We start from the raw sequence: 17906 nt of genomic DNA, 5'->3' as shown, positions 1-17906 counted from the left end.
CCATGTAGAGAGCATTACAGTAGTCCAGGCGAGACGTCACCAGCGCATGAGTGACTGTGCGTAGGGCGTCCCGATCCAATAGGGGGCGCAATTGACGCACCAGGCGAACCTGGTGGAACGCCCCCCTCGCCACGGCTGTCAGATGGTCATCCATTGACAGCCTGGCATCAAGGAGGACGCCCAGATTGCGCGCCCGTTCCACGGGGGGGCAATAATTCGCCCCCTATGGCCAGTGATGGCGTCAACTGGTTAAATCGGGGCGCCGGTAGCCACAGCCACTCAGTCTTGGAAGGGTTGAGCTTAAGTCTGTTGTCCCCCATCCAGACCCGCACGGCTTCCAAACACCGGGACAACATTTCGACGGCCTCGTTGGGGTGGTTTGGGGTGGAAATGTACAGCTGTGTATCATCAGCGTACAGATGGTATCCCACCCCAAAACCACGGATGATCTCACCCAGCGGCTTCATGTATGTGTTGAACAGGAGGGGCGAGAGGACCGAACCCTGAGGCACCCCACAAGTGAGTGGCCTCAGGGTCGACCTCTGCTCCCCTGCCAACACACACTGCGTCCGGTCGGAGAGATAGGAGCGGAACCACCGCAGAACGGTGCCCCCCACGCCCATCTCTTCCAGCCGGCGCAATAAGATACCATGGTTGATGGTATCGAAAGCCGCTGATAGATCTAATAGGACCAGGATAGAGGAACAACCCCTATCTCTGGCCCTCCATAGATCATCTACCAACGCGACCAAGGCCGCCTCCGTGCTGTGACCGGGTCGAAAGCCGGACTGGCGCGGGTCAAGATAGACTGCTTCCTCCAGGTGACGTGGGAACTGTTGCGCCACCACACTCTCTACAACCTTCGCTAAAAAGGGAAGGTTGGAGACAGGACGGTAATTAGCTAGTTCCTCCGGATCCAGGGAAGGCCTCTTGAGCAGGGGCCTCACCACCGCCTCTTTCAAGGCGGCCGGCGAGGACCCTTCCTCCAGTGAAGCGTTCACCAGACCCAGGAGCCAGCCTCGTGTAACCTCCCAGGATGCCAGTACAAGCCAGGAGGGACACAGGTCCAGTAAACATGAGGTGGCTCGCAGTCGCCCACGTAACCTGTCCAAGTCCTCGGGGGCAACAGAGTCAAACTCCTCCCAGCATGGTGTCTCAAGACTTGCTTCCGACGTCTCCCCTGGTCCACTGAAGGGGGCCCATCCACTCCGGATCTGATCGATTTTGTCCTGCAGATATTTCCCAAACTCCTCTGCTCTACCCTGCAAAGGGGCTTCCCGCGACCTCTGAAATAAGAGAGAGCGGGTCACCCGAAACAGGGCGGCAGGGCGGTTATCTGCGGACGCAATAAGTCTGTGTTTGGCCGCTCTTAGAGCCACAAGGTAGGTCCGTAAATAGGCTCTTACCTGTGTTCAGTCAGATTCGGAGCGAGAGGACCTCCACCTGCTTCTAGGCGTCTCTTGTGGCGTTTCATCACCCTCAGCTCCTCGGTAAACCAAGGAGCCAGGGTGGTTCGTTGCCGCAAGAGAGGCCGCAAAGGCGCTACCCGGTCCAAGGCCCCCGCAGCCGCCTGATTCCAAGCGGCCACTAGGTCCTCTGTCCGGGAGCGGGTCAAGGCTACAGGAAGTGGCCCAAGCTCCGTCTGGAACCTATCCGGTTCCATCAGTCGCTTGGGGCGGAACCATCTGGGACAATCAGGTTCCGCCTCCCCGCGGTGGGGGGTAGCGCTGGAGAAGTCGAGCCGGAGAGAGGAGTGGTCTGACCATGACAGGGGTGTGATAACTAGATCCCCTATTCCCAGACCACTCGTCCACTGTCCAGATACAAAAACAAGGTCCAGTGTGTGTCCACCCTCGTGTGTGGGGCCCTGAATTAATTGGGACAGGTCCATGGCTGTCATGGAAGCCATGAACTCCCGAGCCACCTCGGATGCTTCACCCGTTGACGGCAGATTGAAATCCCCCATAACCACAAGTTTGGGGGTATCAACTGCCGTCTCCGCGATCAGCTCGAGGAGCTCGGGCAGGGCCGCTGATGCATAGCGAGGAGCCAAGTATACAATCAGCAAGCCCAACTGCCTCCCTGGGCCCCATTTCACACCAAGGGACTCACACCCGGAGATCTGTGGCACAGTGAACTCCCTCGGTTCCAGACTCTCCCGTATAATTACCGCCACCCCACCACCCTTACCCTGGGCCCGCGGCTGATGAAATGCACGGTAACCTGGCGGGCACATCTCCACAAGGGTCAAACCACCCTCGTGGCCCAACCAGGTCTCCGTTATCCCTGCAAGGTCCGGCTCCCCCTCTGAGATCAACTCATTAATGAGGGGGGCCTTGTTAACAACGGACCTTGCATTGCAAAGCATCAGCCTCAGGCCCTGGCTCTGTAGGTCCTGACCGCCTAGGCTGCGAGGGTTGGTACAAGCGACCGGGCGTGTCCAACAGCCACGGTCTCCCAACCGACTACAGGATTTTCTTCGGTCATCGCATCCACCCCTCCCCACGACCGTTGGAATAAAACAACCCTCTGTAGGAATGTTTTCCCTCCCCCTCCACACTCCGCTCACTTCCTCCTTGACCTCACCTGTTCGCCTGGCTACAATCCTCCTCCTGGCCTGATCCCTCCCACCCACCCTGGAACCCCCTAAAAAGGATAAAAAGCATTTAGTTAAAAAACCCCTGAGTCTTCGCTTCCTCCACCTCTCGGGGTTAACAAACCCGTCATTAAGGTGGGCCCTAGAAAGGGCGAAGGGCCATATCTGCGAGAGGGGGGACTCCCGCAGCTGGAGCAAATCCGATCTCAAATATATGCTGGGAATATATGCTGGAAGCGATGCAACCAGGGCCAGAGTGCCATGGATGTTAAAATGAGTCAGCAGGCCAGGTTCCACATCAGATGGTGAATAAAGGGACGATGAGAAGACAGTAGAAAGACGGTAAAAGAGATGGAGGCCGGGAGGCAGTCTATGGTGTAAGTAGGCAGACGAATTAAATAGATGTTTGATGGATTTTTTCCTCCAGTCATGTTGGCTCAGAAACTCTGGCATTGAAGCATGCAAGTCTTAAAGCTGTCAAGTTGCAAGACCCTTGCACCCCTAACCCTTTAGAAAAAAAAAACCCAGGGTCTTCAAACCTGACAGCTTGAAGACTTGTGGACTTCAACTCCCAGAATTCTGAGAGTTGAAGTCCACCAAGGGCATCAATCATATTAGCCCAGGGATCTGCAAAATTGGCTCTTAAGACTGGTGGACTTCAACTCCCAGAATTCTGAGAATTGAAGTCCACCAGTCTTAAAACAGCCAACTTTGCAGACCTCTGTGTTAGCCCAAAGCCTGGCGCTGGGCGGGCCTTGCTCCCCCATTGGTGGAGCCCCAAGAAGCGAGGAGGGAGAAAAAGAGACGGAGGCCAAGGAGCTTCCCCCCCGCCCCCTCCCAGCAAAAATCTAACCGGGGAGCCGGGCGGGCAGTAGCAAATTAGCCGATCACGCCGCATGGGCAGTAGCAAATTAACCGATCACGCAGCGTGATCGGCTAATTTGCTACTGCCCGCCCGGCTCCCCGGTTAGATTTTTGCTGGGAGGGGGCGGGGGGGAAGCTCCTTAGCCTCCGTTTCTTTTTCTGCCTCCTCGCTTCTCGTCCCGACTTCAGGATCCTCCCTAATCATTGTGGGTCGAAAAGAGAAAAGGGAAAGGGGCGCTTGTTTTGAAGTGCCCGAGAGGAGGGAGGGGAGCGGCCGCCCGGCACACAGAAGAGCCGCATTAAAGTGAGTAAAGAGCCGCATGTGGCTCGCGAGCCGCGGCTTGCCGACCACTGAACTAGGGAACAGCATTAGTGCTAAAAGGAGGGGTAGTTGTGGAGGAAGAAGATGAGGAGGGGGAGGAGGACTGTGTGGTCCTTGGTGCTCTTGGTCCTTCAAATAACCAGCCCATATAGGGATTTGACAAGAGTGGTGCAGTGGCCTAGAGATGGAGCTCTCACCTCACAATCAGGAGGCTGTGAGTTCGATCCTAGGTAGAGGCAGATATTTCTCTCTCTGGCACAATGGGAATATATCTGCTGAACATAGCTCCACATTGGCAACAGGAAGGGTATCCGGCCAGCAAACACTCAGCTCCATTCAGTTACCCAGACTCCACCCTGCAAGGGATTATGGGGTCATTAAAAGATGATGATAGGGCTTGGACAACCGGCACTGTGAATTGGACACTGAAGCAAATCGGCAACCAGTAAGACTGTTGACCTGTTTGCAAATCTCAGCTTCTGCACAACCAAGTCGACCACCCCATTTTGAACCTGGATACTTTTCAAGGGTCGGTCACCTTCAGACCCTGGGGTTTTGAGCTCGGGGTTTATGGCAACCTTTTCCTCTCTCCTCCATTCAGAGTCCCCCATTGCTCCGGTTGATGTTTCTTTGTGGCTGAAAGAAGAAGTAGAAGGACCTCAAGGCGGTGGCAACGCCAGGCCTCCTGAGGAGATCAGTGCTGAACTTCATGAGGGTGAATAGCCGGTGTCCTGGAATTGTGGTTTGGCTTAGAAAGAAGGAAGCCTTTCATCGTGCTTTTTTTCCCCATAAGGGCAGTCTTCCTCATTGACCCAAAATTTGTTGACCCGGGAGATGACCATCCCAGAATCTTGTTTCCCTCTGGACCGTGCCAGAATGACATATTCTGGAGAGAAATGAAAGCTTGTATTGATGAATCTGACATCTCCTTACTGCTTATGTGTTATTTATATATTAGATTTTTATCCCACCTTGATAACTTTTTAAGTAGCTCAAGGTGGGGAGCATGTCTAATGTTCCTTCCCCTTCCTATTTTTCCCACAATTACCCTGTAAGGTGGGTTGGGATAGGAGAGAGGGACTGGCCCAAAGTCACCCAGTTGGCTTTCATGCCTGAGGTGGTATTAGAACTCACAATCACCTGATGACTGGCCCAAAGTCACCCAGCTGGCTTTCATGCCTGAGACGGGGTCTAGGACTGTTCGCCTCATACCTTTGGCCATGCCTGCTTCGCCACCAGGGTTCCACCTCTGGCCATTGACTCCTAATGTTTCTCCTCGGCTGACACGCACCTAGCTGTTCGCCACGGCCAATGGGCCCCAGGCCCTTCGCCGAAATATAGTTCACCCCAGGCCTTTGGGTGGACGGGACAGTTTGACACCAGCCAATTGGCAGCCAGAAGCCACGGCATGATCAATACAGGGGCTGGGAGGCTTTGCGGGAGGTGCTGCAGCTTCAGGTGCTTGTTACAAGAAAGGAAGGGGAGGGGTGGAAGCTCCCCTGTACTGTAGCTGATTGTGCCTCCCTGACAATGGGAGGAGAAGGGGGTTGGGAGGGCAAATAACCCAGCTTCATGCAAAGGAGTTTTTGTTTTGGGTGGGTATCTTAACCTTAGAAGGAGAGAGGGAAGGAGGAAGGGAAGGGAGAAAGAGAGCGAGAGAGCGAGAAAGAGAGGGAGAAGGGGGACAAGAAAGAAAACGAGGGAGGGAAGGGAGAAAGAAAGGAAGGAAATGAAGGAAGGAATGGGAGGGAGGGAGGGAGGGAGGGAGAGGAAAAGGAAGACTGCCATGCAGAGGAAGGAAGAGATAGCCCTTGACTTACGGCCACAATTGAACCCAAAATTTTGGTTGTTAAACAAGAGCGTTGTTAAAGTGTGGCTAAATTTAGAAAACGCAACAGGATGTGATTGGTGTGTGGAAAGGAGGCCACCAGGAGATCTCACAGATAGCAAAACAGGAGATTTGAAACACTACAAGCGAACCCTAACAGCAAATTGAAACCGAACAGACAGTGCCGCTTGACCCATTGAGAGAGGATAATTTGAAAAAAACAGCAAGATGGTGTTGCTATTTGGAAAGGAGACCACCAGGCTCCAGACTTCCCCTCTCATTCACGCACTATGTTAAATACACACCAGAAACAAGGCCACTTAAAATCAGCCTTTATTAATCTATTTGATAATTGTGCAATGGCAGGCAAGTAATCAATATGGTTTCGGTTGCCATATTCACCTACAATACGGGCAATCCGTTGGTCTGCATTGCGGTATTTCTTCAGTTTCAATGGAGGACTATGTCCTGATAAGAGGAGTTCATAAAATGCATCCCTGCCTTGTTGAGCCTTGCGCAGGCCATCTATAAATTTCCAAATGTTAGGATGACACATGCCCAATTGTGCTCGGAGTCTTTGATGAGCTGCTTCCGAGTGATTGTACGATCTTCTGCCGTCTGTGCTTGCTGGAAAAGATTCCACATAGCTGTTGGGAACAAAGGTGGTTGTGTTCCATGCCCCCGCCTTACAGGACGGCCAACGTAGGTATCCTCAAAGCAGTGCAGGAGTGGGAGCAGTGGTTCCAGAAGATAACTTTCCAGAGCAGTAATGTATTCATCCAAGTCTGGGACAGACAAAAGCCAAGGCCACAACCATTTTTGCCCTCTCAGCGAACTCAGGATCTGTATTGTACTCATGTGCTGTTCCATCTCTAACCAAATGCTTCCTCATAGTTTCCTAAGTGACCCTGTGGGAGGAGTCACTGATGGCTTATTCTCAAATCCAATCTGCCTACAGACTGAGGTTAAAATTGAGGCCACTCCCCTCTACTTCCTCTTCCTGGCTCCAGTTTTAATCTCTGTCTTTCGGCCTAATGGGAGACTAAATTCTTGGCTCCTGTGATTTGAATTTGATTGGGAGTATTTTTCATCCTTGCTTTCCCCACCTCCTCCCTTGGTCTTCCCTGTGTGTGAGTGAGTGCTGGGCAATAGCTGGGCTTTGCCAGGGGCGCTTTAAGGCTCCAAGACCGCTGGCAGTCATTGAGGGGCCTCCGAAGATGGGCGCCAGGAGATCCAATGAGGCGCTGCAACCCCAGCCCACCAGGGGTTGCTGGAGCTCTGCCGTTTCACTGCTGGAGTTTCCTGAGGCAGAGCTCCCGGAGACATCGGGCCACGTGGTCGGCGGTCACCATTTTGGAGAGCCGGGAAGTCGCACGTGACCGGAGCAACCCATCGGCGCTCCACGGAGCTGCCTCTAGCTCTGATCTGGGCCATGTGCAGAGGCACTCTCCCCCGTCAATCGGAGAACAGCCTCCAGCTGCCTGTGCCGTCCACTTTTTGAGCCGCAGATCGGCGGCGCAATCGAGCCGTGGATCGGCAGCACCATTGGGGCAACATGCACGGAGGCACAGGGCTCATCAGGATCGCTGGCAGCAACCTACTGAGCGGAGAGGCGAGGAGGCTGCGGCGAGCCTTGCAGCCCATCGTCGCGGAGCTGTGAGTAGCAGCAGATTGGGGGAGTTGGACAAGATGGCGGATGCCATGGGCAGCTGTTCTGGATTCCCCTGAGGCTTCTCATTCCAGGGAGTGGACTTCCAGGGGCCCCTCTGCTTCCAGAGAGAGGGCCTTGGGCAGGAAGAGCACCTCCAAGTCTGCTTCGGCAGGGGGCTCTCACAGAGGGTCTGAGGGCGTTATCACTAGGACTTCCTCCAGAAGAACCAGGGAGTGTGTCAGCCCTTCGCCCTCCAGGTCCCATTCACCCCATAGACTCACACCGATGCCTGAATCCCCCCCAGATCTCAAGGATCATCCAGAGGGGATGTTTCCATGTGTCCCCCCCATCACCCCTGAGCACCCTGGGTCCCGGTGGGGGGATCCTTTTGGCCGGCTGGCCACTGGAGTGAGCAGGACTAGGCTTGCCCCTCAATCTGCTGAGACAGGGCCGGATTTGGGGGGCCCTACTCTTTCCCCGGCCTTTCCTGAACTCCCAGAGAGGTTTCAGCATATCATTGCCCAGGCAATCTCACAAGGTATTGCTACAGGCATGCAGCAGAAATCCAGATCCTCTAGAAGTTCTTCTCATGGGACACCTAGAGGTCATCCAAACCAACCCTCAACTTCTACTCGTGAGTGTAGGCAGAGTTCCCCTTCTACAACTAGTGAGGGATCTGTTCTAGATGAGGAGGGTCAGAAGGAGGTTGGTTTTTCCGATGATGAGGAACCAGTTCTGGTCTTTTTCCCTCCTCCCAATTTGGTTCCCTTCTTCGCAAGGCCAAGGCCATTGCGCATCTGGAGGTGACTCCCGCAGCTGCGGGCACCCCGGCTACCTCGGCCCCAAGTTCCAAGAAGGGTCTGTTCCACAAGCCTCCAGTGGAGAAGGAGGAAATTCCAACTCCTCTTATGTTCATGGAGGTACTCAAGTCCCAATGGGCGAAACCAGGGGCTTTTCCCACACCTGGGAGCAACGATCGCCGTTTTTATAACCTTGATCCCAGTTTCTCCCAGGCTTTACAGATCCTGACGGTGGATGTGCCCTTGGCATCTTCTTCGTCCCTGGTGGCGGGTGACATCACCAACAACCTTAAGGCAGAGGATAGGAGAGCTGAGCTGACTTTGCGCAAGAAATTCCAGGTCGCCATATGGGCGATCAAGGCAGTGGCTGCGGCCTCTTTCTTCAATAGATCCACCCTCCTTTGGCTGACTCAGATGTAGGAGAGGGTTCCTGCTTCGGAGGTACGTCTCTTGCAGGACATTACGAAGCTTACAGCTGCTACTCAGTTTTCGGCGGATGCCACGCTGGATACAATCAAATACGCCTCCAGGGCACTCGCCATGTCGGTGGCCTCCAGGAGGCTTCTCTGGCTGCACGGGTGGCAGGTGGATGCCCAGTCCAAGTGGAACCTGGCTGCAGCGGAATATTATGGCGACAAGCTGTTTGGGGCCTCCCTGGATCCCATCCTAATGGAGGACAAGAACAAGCGTAAGATCCTGCCTTCTACTTCGAAACGCGCAGAGCAAAAGTCAACGCCCTACCAGAGGAGGCCTGCATACCGGCCTCCAGATCAGGACTACCAACAACAAAGGTACCCTCCTTCTAGGTTCTCTAGACAGGGGGATAGACAATACTACAGGGACAGAAATAGATACCAGCAGCCCAACAAGCAGCCCTTTCAAGGGGGCGACGGCCGTCCCTACCGCAGGAATAAGTGATCCGGCTTTGGATCATCCCATTGCCTCGCTCATTTTGCGGACCGCTGGGACCTCATCACTTCCAATGAATGGGTCCTTCACACAGTTAGGTTCGGGTTACACTTGGAGTTTCGTTCTCTTCCTCTTCTCGTTTCCGGGTTTTCTCTTCCTCTTGGGTTCCGGTTTCTATTCCAATTTATTTGTAGTTCCGAAGAGTTTGGGGGGGTGGAGAGCCATTCTCGATTTGAAGTTGCTAAATTCTAGATTGGTTTACCAGAAGTTCAAAATGGCTTACTTGAGATGTATCCTTGAGGGGATCAGAGTTGGGGATTCCCTGGCCTCCATTGATCTTACGGAAGCCTATCTCCATATCCTGATTGCACCAGAGCATAGGAAGTTTCTTAGATTTTCATACAAGGGGGTCCATTACAAGTACAGGGCCCTTCCCTTCGGACTGGCTTTGGCTCCGAGGACCTTTACCAAGGTACTGGCCATGGTTGTGGGCCACCTTAGGTCCGTCCTGATCCGAATTCAATGTTATTTAGATGATGTCCTCGTTCAAGCGACAAGTCCTGGGGCTGCGAAGAGGGACCTTGAGATCACTATTAGGACTTTGCAGTCCTTGAGGTTCTCGGTAAACTTCGAGAAGAGCCATTTAGAGCCTTCCACCAGGTTGCAACACCTTGGGATGATCATTGACACAGTAGAGAGTAGAGTGTTCCTGTCCCAAGATCATAGGGACAGTATTTGTCAGCTGGTGCAACAGTTTTGCAGGGCGCGCTCTGTTCCCATAGTGCTTCTCTCGCATCTCCTGAGGAAATGCATCTCTTGCATAGCGATTGTCCCGTGGGCCCGGCTCCATGTCAGGGAATTTCAGTGGCTGCTGCTTCTGTACCAGAGGGACGGCTCCAGCAACGTGACGTTCAAGATTCCCGTTCCGCCCCAGGTCCTGTTGTCCCTGTGCTGGTGGACGTCTCCCGCCATGACCAAGGGAGCTCGATGTCAACGTCTAAAGCGTTTCCATGACTACTATCAACTTGAGAAGGGGGGAAAATGCCATGCATACTTTTGGCCAGAGTAAAAAGTCTCATGTTTCTGTAACTGGGATGTGAATGTGCATGTCCAGAACCCTGCCGTAGCGTCCTGTTGGAGAATGTGATTGATGACTTCAGGCAGAGGGGAGGGGACACAGGGGTAAAGTTCAGGTGCCATTAAGTAGGATTTAGTTTCGGCTTCACAGAAGTGAAGTTGGGAAACTGGGCGGAACGCCATCTCCTGTCGCTGAGGGTGGAGCACATTTCAGGGGTGGACAACCTGCAAGCCGATTGGCTCAGCCGGGTGACAGTGTACCATGGAGAATGGCAGTTACATCCCGAGGTCTTTGACAAGATTTGCCGGAGGTTTGGCAGCCCAGTGGTGAATCTGTTCGCCACACCAGCCAACGTGCAGGTCCAGAGGTTCATCTCCTGGTACCCAGCTCAGGGAGCGAAGGACGTAGATGCCCTGTGGTGTTGTTGGCCGGAGGGCCTCCTTTATGCCTTTCCCCCCCTTCCTGTCATTCCCGGTGTACTCAGGAAGCTGGTAGCGGAGGGGGCGGAGGTCATTCTTGTGGCCCCTTACTGTCCCCATCGGCCTTGGTTTGTGGACCTGATAGATCTTTCCGTGTCCCCCCCACTGGAGGATTCCCCAGGGGAGGTGGCTCTGCGCCAGGGGGCCCTGTGTCACCCGGAGCCCCAGTGGCTCCAGTTGACTGCCTGGCACTTGAGCGGAAACAGTTACGGGCGGCCCAGTTCTCGGCTAGGGTTATCAGGACTATTGAGGCCTCCAGGAGGCAGTCCACTACCCGCATCTATGATGCCACTTGGGCCACATTTGTGTCTTGGTGCTGTTCAGCACAGGTGGAACCGGCAACAGCCTCAGCGCCTCAGGTGTTGGAGTTCCTTCAAGACGGGCTGGAAAAGGGACTTTCCCACAACACCCTCAGGAGGGAGGTTGCGGCATTGGCAACAGTTCTTGGGAGGATGGGATCCCGTTCGCTGGCACAGGACCCGATCATCAAGAGGTTTCTCCAGGGGGTGGCTAACCTCAGGCCTCCCGTGGTTCATCGTTTCCTCACATGGGACTTGTCCACTGTCCTGCAGGTGCTGACTGGGGCTCCCTTTGAGCCGTTGAGGTCAGTGAACCTGCAGTTCCTCAAGGTGGTGTTCCTGGTGGCCATTACATCTGCCAGGTGCATTTCTGAGATCAGTGCATTGTCATCTAGGGAGGAACTGTGCACCTTCCATGAGAATAGGGTCCTTCTTAGACTGGACCCTTTTTTTTTGCCCAAGGTCAATTCCCCGTTCAACAGGGCGCAGGAGGTGGTTCTGCCAGACTTGTGTCCGTCTCATTCCAGGGAGAGGGAATGCTCCTGGCATCACCTAGATGTGAGGAGGGCGTTACGCATCTACCTAAAGCGCACCTCTCCCGTAGGTCAGAGGCGTTATTTGTCTCCTTCCAGCCTTCTCTCCTGGGGGCTAGGGTGTCCTCTGCTACCATTGGCAGATGGATCAGATTGGCTATCACCAGGGCTTACGAAGTCCACAGTCTCCCAGTGCCGGCTGGCATAATGGCTCACTCCACCAGGAGTGTGGCAACGTTGGCTGCCTGGTCTATTCAGGCGCCCATAGAAGATATTTGCAGGGCAGCGGCCTGGACTTCCTCTACGCCTTTCATTAGGCATTACCGGGTGGATACTTACGCTTCAGCGCAGGCTTCATTCGGTAGGAGGGTTCTGCAGAGAGTGCTAGAACCTAGGGTGGGTGCAGGCCTCTGATTCCCTCACTGGGACATCTAGCTTTGGTATGTCCCATTAGTGACTCCTCCCACAGGGTCACTTAGGGGACTGTCAGTTGGTCTTACCTGAACTGCATGTCTCTAAGTCCCTGTAGGAGGAGTCACTTCCCACCCTAATTGGGCGCTGGCGCAGGGAGGGCCTGCACGTTATTGTTTCTGGTTGGTCGGCTTGGTTCGGGGGGGGGGGGGGGGGGGCGTTGTTCCTGTTTGTTGTTCCTTACCAGTTTTTCCCAGATTCTTCCTACAGCACCGACCTTCAATTAAAACTGGAACCAGGAAGAGGAAGTAGAGGGGAGTGGCCTCAATTTTAACCTCAGTCTCTAGGCAGATTGGATTTGAGAATAACCCATCAGTGACTCCTCCCACAGGGACTTAGAGACATGCAGTTCAGGTAAGACCAACTGACATTTTGTGCTAGATGAAAAAAGCACCCTTTCAAAGCTGCTTCTGGAAAGCATTCCCTGATGGCATTAATGGCAGCCAGTTCAAAATCACAAGTGAATGGAACGCTGCTGAGTGTCAGGCATCAAGTTTTTAACAAACTCAAACAGCCTTTCATATGTAGCATGTTGTTTGTTTGGCAGAAGTGCATACAAGACAGGATGCACTCCCTTATACTTCTTGGCTAGAATGACATACACCTGTGCAAAGAGTTTTGGAGCTAAAAGTCCCATCTAAATACCAGGTGTCAGATGACTGCAAGATGTTCAACCAGGTCCTTCTTCCAAATACTAGGATCCTCCTTGATCCCTCTCCAAAATCTCCTAGTAGGAAAGGCTCTTGTAAACCAGGAGTTGGTGAATATGTCTTGTACTCGGGTAAAATGAGGTCATCAAGGCTTACCGGGTCTTAGGGAGATCTTTTTTTTTTAAACAAAGTTTTATTGGTTTTCAAATATATAGGGAAGGGTAAATAGGTATACAAAATTTTTTGGCAGCTTTCATACTGCTGGTAGAGATCCTAGCACGGTACTCATTTATATAACATTGTACAACAAATTTATAGAAGAAAACAGTAAACCAAATCTTACTCTATATTGTTAGTCTTGTGTTCCTACATGTTTCTCTTTGTCGTTTTCTAATATATCACTAACTGCTATTGTTCCAAATAATTTTATTTTTGAGATTTGAGCCTTTTCGATATTGCTTCTTCCTCCCTGTCGCCAGAGAGAGCCTCAGTGCCCCCCTCCTTCCCGTCTTGGATCTTACTGTCTTGTGTTTTACTGTCTCTTTCACTACTCCCACTCTGTTCCTCCTCTGAGAGTGGAAAATTCTTTTTAATGAAGGCCTCCGCCTCCTGGACTGTATTGATTCTGATCCTGTTTCCCTCCCAGAAGATTAACATCCCCTCCGGAATCAGCCATTTAAACCAGATCCCTTTTTCATATAAATTTTTTGCTAGGGAGGAAAATTTCCTCCTTCTATCTCTTATTTTTTTCGGGATCTGTTTGAGAATTGTGATCTCTTCACCCTTATATTTCAATGGTCCCTCCCTTTGGGTCGCAAGTACCTCGTCCCTTGTGGATCTCCTGACAAACTTAACATGTATCTCCCTCGGAACATTGTGTCTTCTAGCATATGCTGAATTTATCCTATAAGCTAGATCCATATCCCACCATATTTGTTTTTTATCTCTCTTGAGATAATCTGCTAAAATTGTACTCATAATATCTTTAAGGTTAGGGTTAGGGTTAGGGTTAGGGTCTGAGGGAGATCTTCTGGTGGTCTCCTTTCCATATACCAACAACATCCTGCTTCGCTTTCCAAATTATCCGCATTTGCTATCTGTGAGATCTCCTGGTGGATTCCTTTCCACATCCCAACAACATCCTGCTTCGCTTTGCAAATTAGCCGCATTTACTATCTGTGAGATCTCCTGGTGGTCTCCTTTCCACACACCAACCACATCCTGTTGCGTTTTCTAAATTTAGCCACACTTCAACAATGCTCTTGTTTAGCAACCAGAAGTGTCCCCCTGTCCTGCCTCCTCAGTTCTGTTTCTGCACACCTCTTCCAGTCCATGAGATTCCTTGGTGTTAGAGAAGAGTGTTAAGTAATTAAGCTCCCCATTAGGAGAGCGAGTATGCAGAGAAGCGTAATGAGAGTGATATGGAATAACATGCACAAACCAGCATAGAGACACTGAATAGTATAAAATATAGTAGTTTACTATGTAGAAATATATAGAGGTATTCAGAGTCCGGTTAACAGTCCAAGTCATACACGGTTCAGTAATTCAGTTATCAAAATAGTCAGTCTAACACACAAAGTATAGCTAAACAGTAGCAAACCACAATACCTCAAAATACACCGATCAGCGTCTAACAAAACAGAGATCTAACAGCCATTCTGGCTCCCTCTTATAGCTGCTTGAGGTAACAAACCAATTACATCTCTTAAGCATTTAAAGTAACAGTAAAGTAATCATAGGTTATATACATTGCCAAGCCAAGCCTAGGGTTACATCCCTAACAAAGAGCAACTCCCCTGTTTTCCTCTGTGCTGTGTCCAGGTTCTTCGGTGGAGTATATAAACATACCCTCAGGGATTAAAGAGGAGATGGAGGAGGTGTGCTTGGGCCCCGGGGAATCCCACAGAGAGCACATGCAATACGATCCTAGTGAGGGTAAGTACCCCCTTCTGTTGAGAGCTATATAGCACTTAGACTTGCATACCACTTCACAGTGCTTTACAACCCACTCTTAAGCGGTTTACACAGTCTGCATATTGCCCCCAACAATCCGGGTCCTATTTTTAACTCATTTTATATGTTTGAAGTCCTATTAGGCTGTGGTAGCTAGATATTTCTTCATTTTGATCCTTGTTATCAGTAGAATAATATTTGAAGTGATGGGTTGAATGGTGGGATCCTTGATGCTCACTGAACTTGGTGGTTCTCAATAAGAGTGGAGATAGCATCCATGCATGGGTTGACACTGTCCTTGCTGTGATTGGACTGAGTCTGAATTTTAATTAGTCAATGTACTATATAACCCGCCCCTGTGAGTGTTACCACCCAGTTTTTGACTCAGTCCACTCTGGGACAGTCGTGTTACCCCTTGCATGCATTAGCAATTTACTTACTTCTCCTTACCAGTTTCACAAGTTCCATCCTTGTTGTCAAAAAAGGAAAACAATCTATTTGAAGGATCGTGAGTATTTCGAGACTGCTCTGGGTGCTCGCCTCTCTCTGGCCACGGGGCTGCGGCCCACAGGCCTGTGTTCTGGACAACCTTTCTGGACTGTCTACGCATTGCAAAGGAGGAGAGAGAAGCATTTGGGATCAAAAAGCCCAGCCTCTTAGCAGATCACCTGTGAGGCTTGTCTTTTACAGCCAGGAAGCGTTTCACACGCCAGGCTTTAAGCAGCAGAGCGCACACGCACGTCACGCTGCTCTGAAGTGCCGCACGCGCTGTAGACGAGCCGTACGGGGGCCTCCTGCCTTGAAGATTGCAGCGTGAAAACAATTTCTCCAGGCGAGGCGTGGGCAGCCCGGAACAGCCAGGCTGAAACCAGGCAGCAACAGGAAACCTTCTCCTTACATCGGGGCCCGGTCTGTTGCAAAAAAGAGCGGGAGCGCCATTTTGGCTAGTGGGCGGAGACTGCAACGTCGCGGTCGCCATTTTGAATCGGCACTCCCTGTTAGCGGCGACATGGCAGACAGCAGCATGTCTGACCCAGGTCCAGAGACCAGCAGGCCAACTAGTCAAGCCGGCGGCTTGCTTGCGCTAGGGCAGAGCACCATGTCCCCCATTAAGCAGCCTTCTTCCCAGACCCGATCGCGAGACAAGGCCTCGAGCAAAGGCTCCTCTTCCTCCAGCAAGGCCTCGAAAAAGAAGGCCTGCAAGTCCTCCAAGGACAAGAGCCGGGATGATTCGGGCTCCTCCCGCCAACGGCCCAAGAAGGCTCCGGCTGTGTTGGCCCGGTCCAGCCCACTGCCACCACTACAGCTGGAAGTGACCACGGGCCATTTAGCCCTATGCTCCCCATTGACACCTCCGGCCTCTGGGGCAGCACGATCTCGAGACCAATGAGCAGACCGGCGGAGGCCACCTTCACCCCCACTACGGCGGGGCTCTGCCAGGAAGGTCAGTTGCCTGCCTTGCCCGCTGCATTGCCATTGCAGTCAATGGCTACTGGGTTCCAGGACATAATAGCCGAGGCCATTAAATAGGGCATAGCGGCAGGACTCTAAGAAAAGAACCAAGGGGCGACGTCAGGGGTCTCTCATTCCGCTCCACGACCAGGGCCAGCTCCAGAGCCCATGGACCGTCTGTCTCCGGCAGAACCTGTCCGTAGCCCTTCCCCCGCCTCAGAGGAAGGGGAGATCAGGGACGACCTCTCAGAGGAGGAAAGCGCCACACCGGATAAGCCCACCTGCGGGGTCTGTTCCCTCCGGCATTGTTCAAACCCCTGTTGGCTAAGGCCAAGGCCTCCTCAGACCTCGAGGGCCAAGCCGAGGCTCCGACGGCCCCGATACAGGGCCCATCGGCAAGCGCACTGTTCAAGGAGCACAAGGTGGAAGCAGACACCATACTCACTCCTCAACTCTTCGTTGACACGGTGAGACGCCAGTGGACCAAGCCAACATCAGGCCCGGCGCCATCGGCCAATGATAGACAGTTCTACAATGTAGTGGAACAACTGGGCAATAACCTCCTCTGGCTGACCATCGACGCTCCCGTGGCGGCGCTGCACACTAACACCACGCTCCCGGGCGCCCAGGAAGATAGCCTCAAAACTGAGGATAGACGCACCGATCAGGTCCTACAGCAGGGTCATCAGGCGTCAGCATGGGCGGTGTGGGCCTCAACAGCGGCCTCCTTTTTCTCACGCTCGAGTCTTTTCTGGCTGCAGCAACTGCAGGAACTTATCTTCGCAGGGGATTCCAGGGCCCACCAGGACCTTAATAAAATTATTGCCGCAGTGCAGTTTTCAGTTGACGCCATGCTGAGCGCGAACCGGTTTGCTTCCAGGACCATGGCCTCATCGGTGGCCTCACGCAGACTCCTGTGGCTCCAGCAATGGCAATCTGACTTAAGACACAAGTGGTGCCTGGCGTCGGAACCGTACCAAGGGGGGAACCTTTTCGGGGATTCTTTGACACCCCTATTGATCAAGGGCAAGGACAAGAGTAAGATCCTGCCCTCTAACCCAAATAAAGGGTTCGCCCGAGCTGCCCCCTACCCGAGGAGACAATCCTTCAGACACGAGTACGGTGGGTCCTTTAGAAATAATGATTATTCCCCATCAGGGTTCCACCAGCAGGGCGGTTTCTCCCAGTCCCCAAGACAGCAGCAGTATCAGCAGCAAAGGGGGGGGGGGGGGCAGTCCAAACGTCCCTTTCATGGAGGCGGTAAACGATACTACCGCAAATCCTAACCAGTCACAGGATCGGGCCCCCATTGGGGGGCGGCTACGGCACTTCGCTGACCAGTGGGAGGCCACAACCTCTGATGCCTGGGTTAGAGCCACGGTCAGGTTCGGTCTGACCCTGGGATTTGTTTCCCACCCCCGCCCCAGTTCCTTCCTCCAGTGCCCTATTTCTGGTAACTCCCAGAGGCGGTTGTTGATGCTGGAGGCTATTCAACATCTTGATATTGAAGCCATCCAAAGGGTACCCACCGACCAGATTTGCCAGGGGTTTTATTCCTTGTTATTTGTCATTCCCAAGGCCACTGGAGGGTGGAGGGCCATCCTTGACTTGAAACGGTTGAATAGGTTTATTGCATATAAACGTTTTAAGATGCACTCCTTGCAGACCGTCTTGGAGGGTGTAAGGGAGGATGATTACCTTACTTCAATTGACCTCACGGAGGCGTATTTACATATATCCATCCTGCAGGAACATCGACAGTTTTTACGTTTTTGTTATGGTTCTTATTACCAATACACGGCTTTGCCATTTGGCCTTTCTTCTGCTCCCCGTGTCTTTACTAAGGTTTTGGCCGCCTTGGCGGCTCACTTACACACAGTGCCTGTCAGAATTCAACTAAACCTTTTATTAAAGAATTTAATGATTTTACAAATATTTCCCCTTCCCCTTCCCTCCTTCCACCCCAACCCTCCCCCTACCCCAACCCTCCCTCCCCCCTACCTCCCAGAGCAAAATAC

General features: G+C 52.5%; 1 protein-coding gene across 2 annotated transcripts in view; it reads left to right on the top strand.

Annotated features, from left to right (window-relative positions):
* Positions 1-17906, top strand: part of LOC309400506 (uncharacterized protein) — a 128583-nt gene that overhangs the window by 77660 nt on the left and 33017 nt on the right. For both annotated transcript variants that reach the window (XM_081969040.1, XM_081969039.1), the window contains 2 exons: positions 4384-4497; positions 14305-14418. In XM_081969040.1, coding sequence (XP_081825166.1) covers positions 4384-4497; positions 14305-14418 — 228 coding nt within the window. The remainder of the gene's footprint in view (positions 1-4383; positions 4498-14304; positions 14419-17906) is intronic.

Source organism: Natrix helvetica (assembly GCF_964273705.1).
Source record: "Natrix helvetica genome assembly, chromosome: W".
Classification (NCBI taxonomy): Eukaryota; Metazoa; Chordata; class Lepidosauria; order Squamata; family Natricidae; genus Natrix; species Natrix helvetica.
Note: the sequence above shows the minus strand (reverse complement) of the source record. Positions and strands in the feature narration are given on the sequence as shown.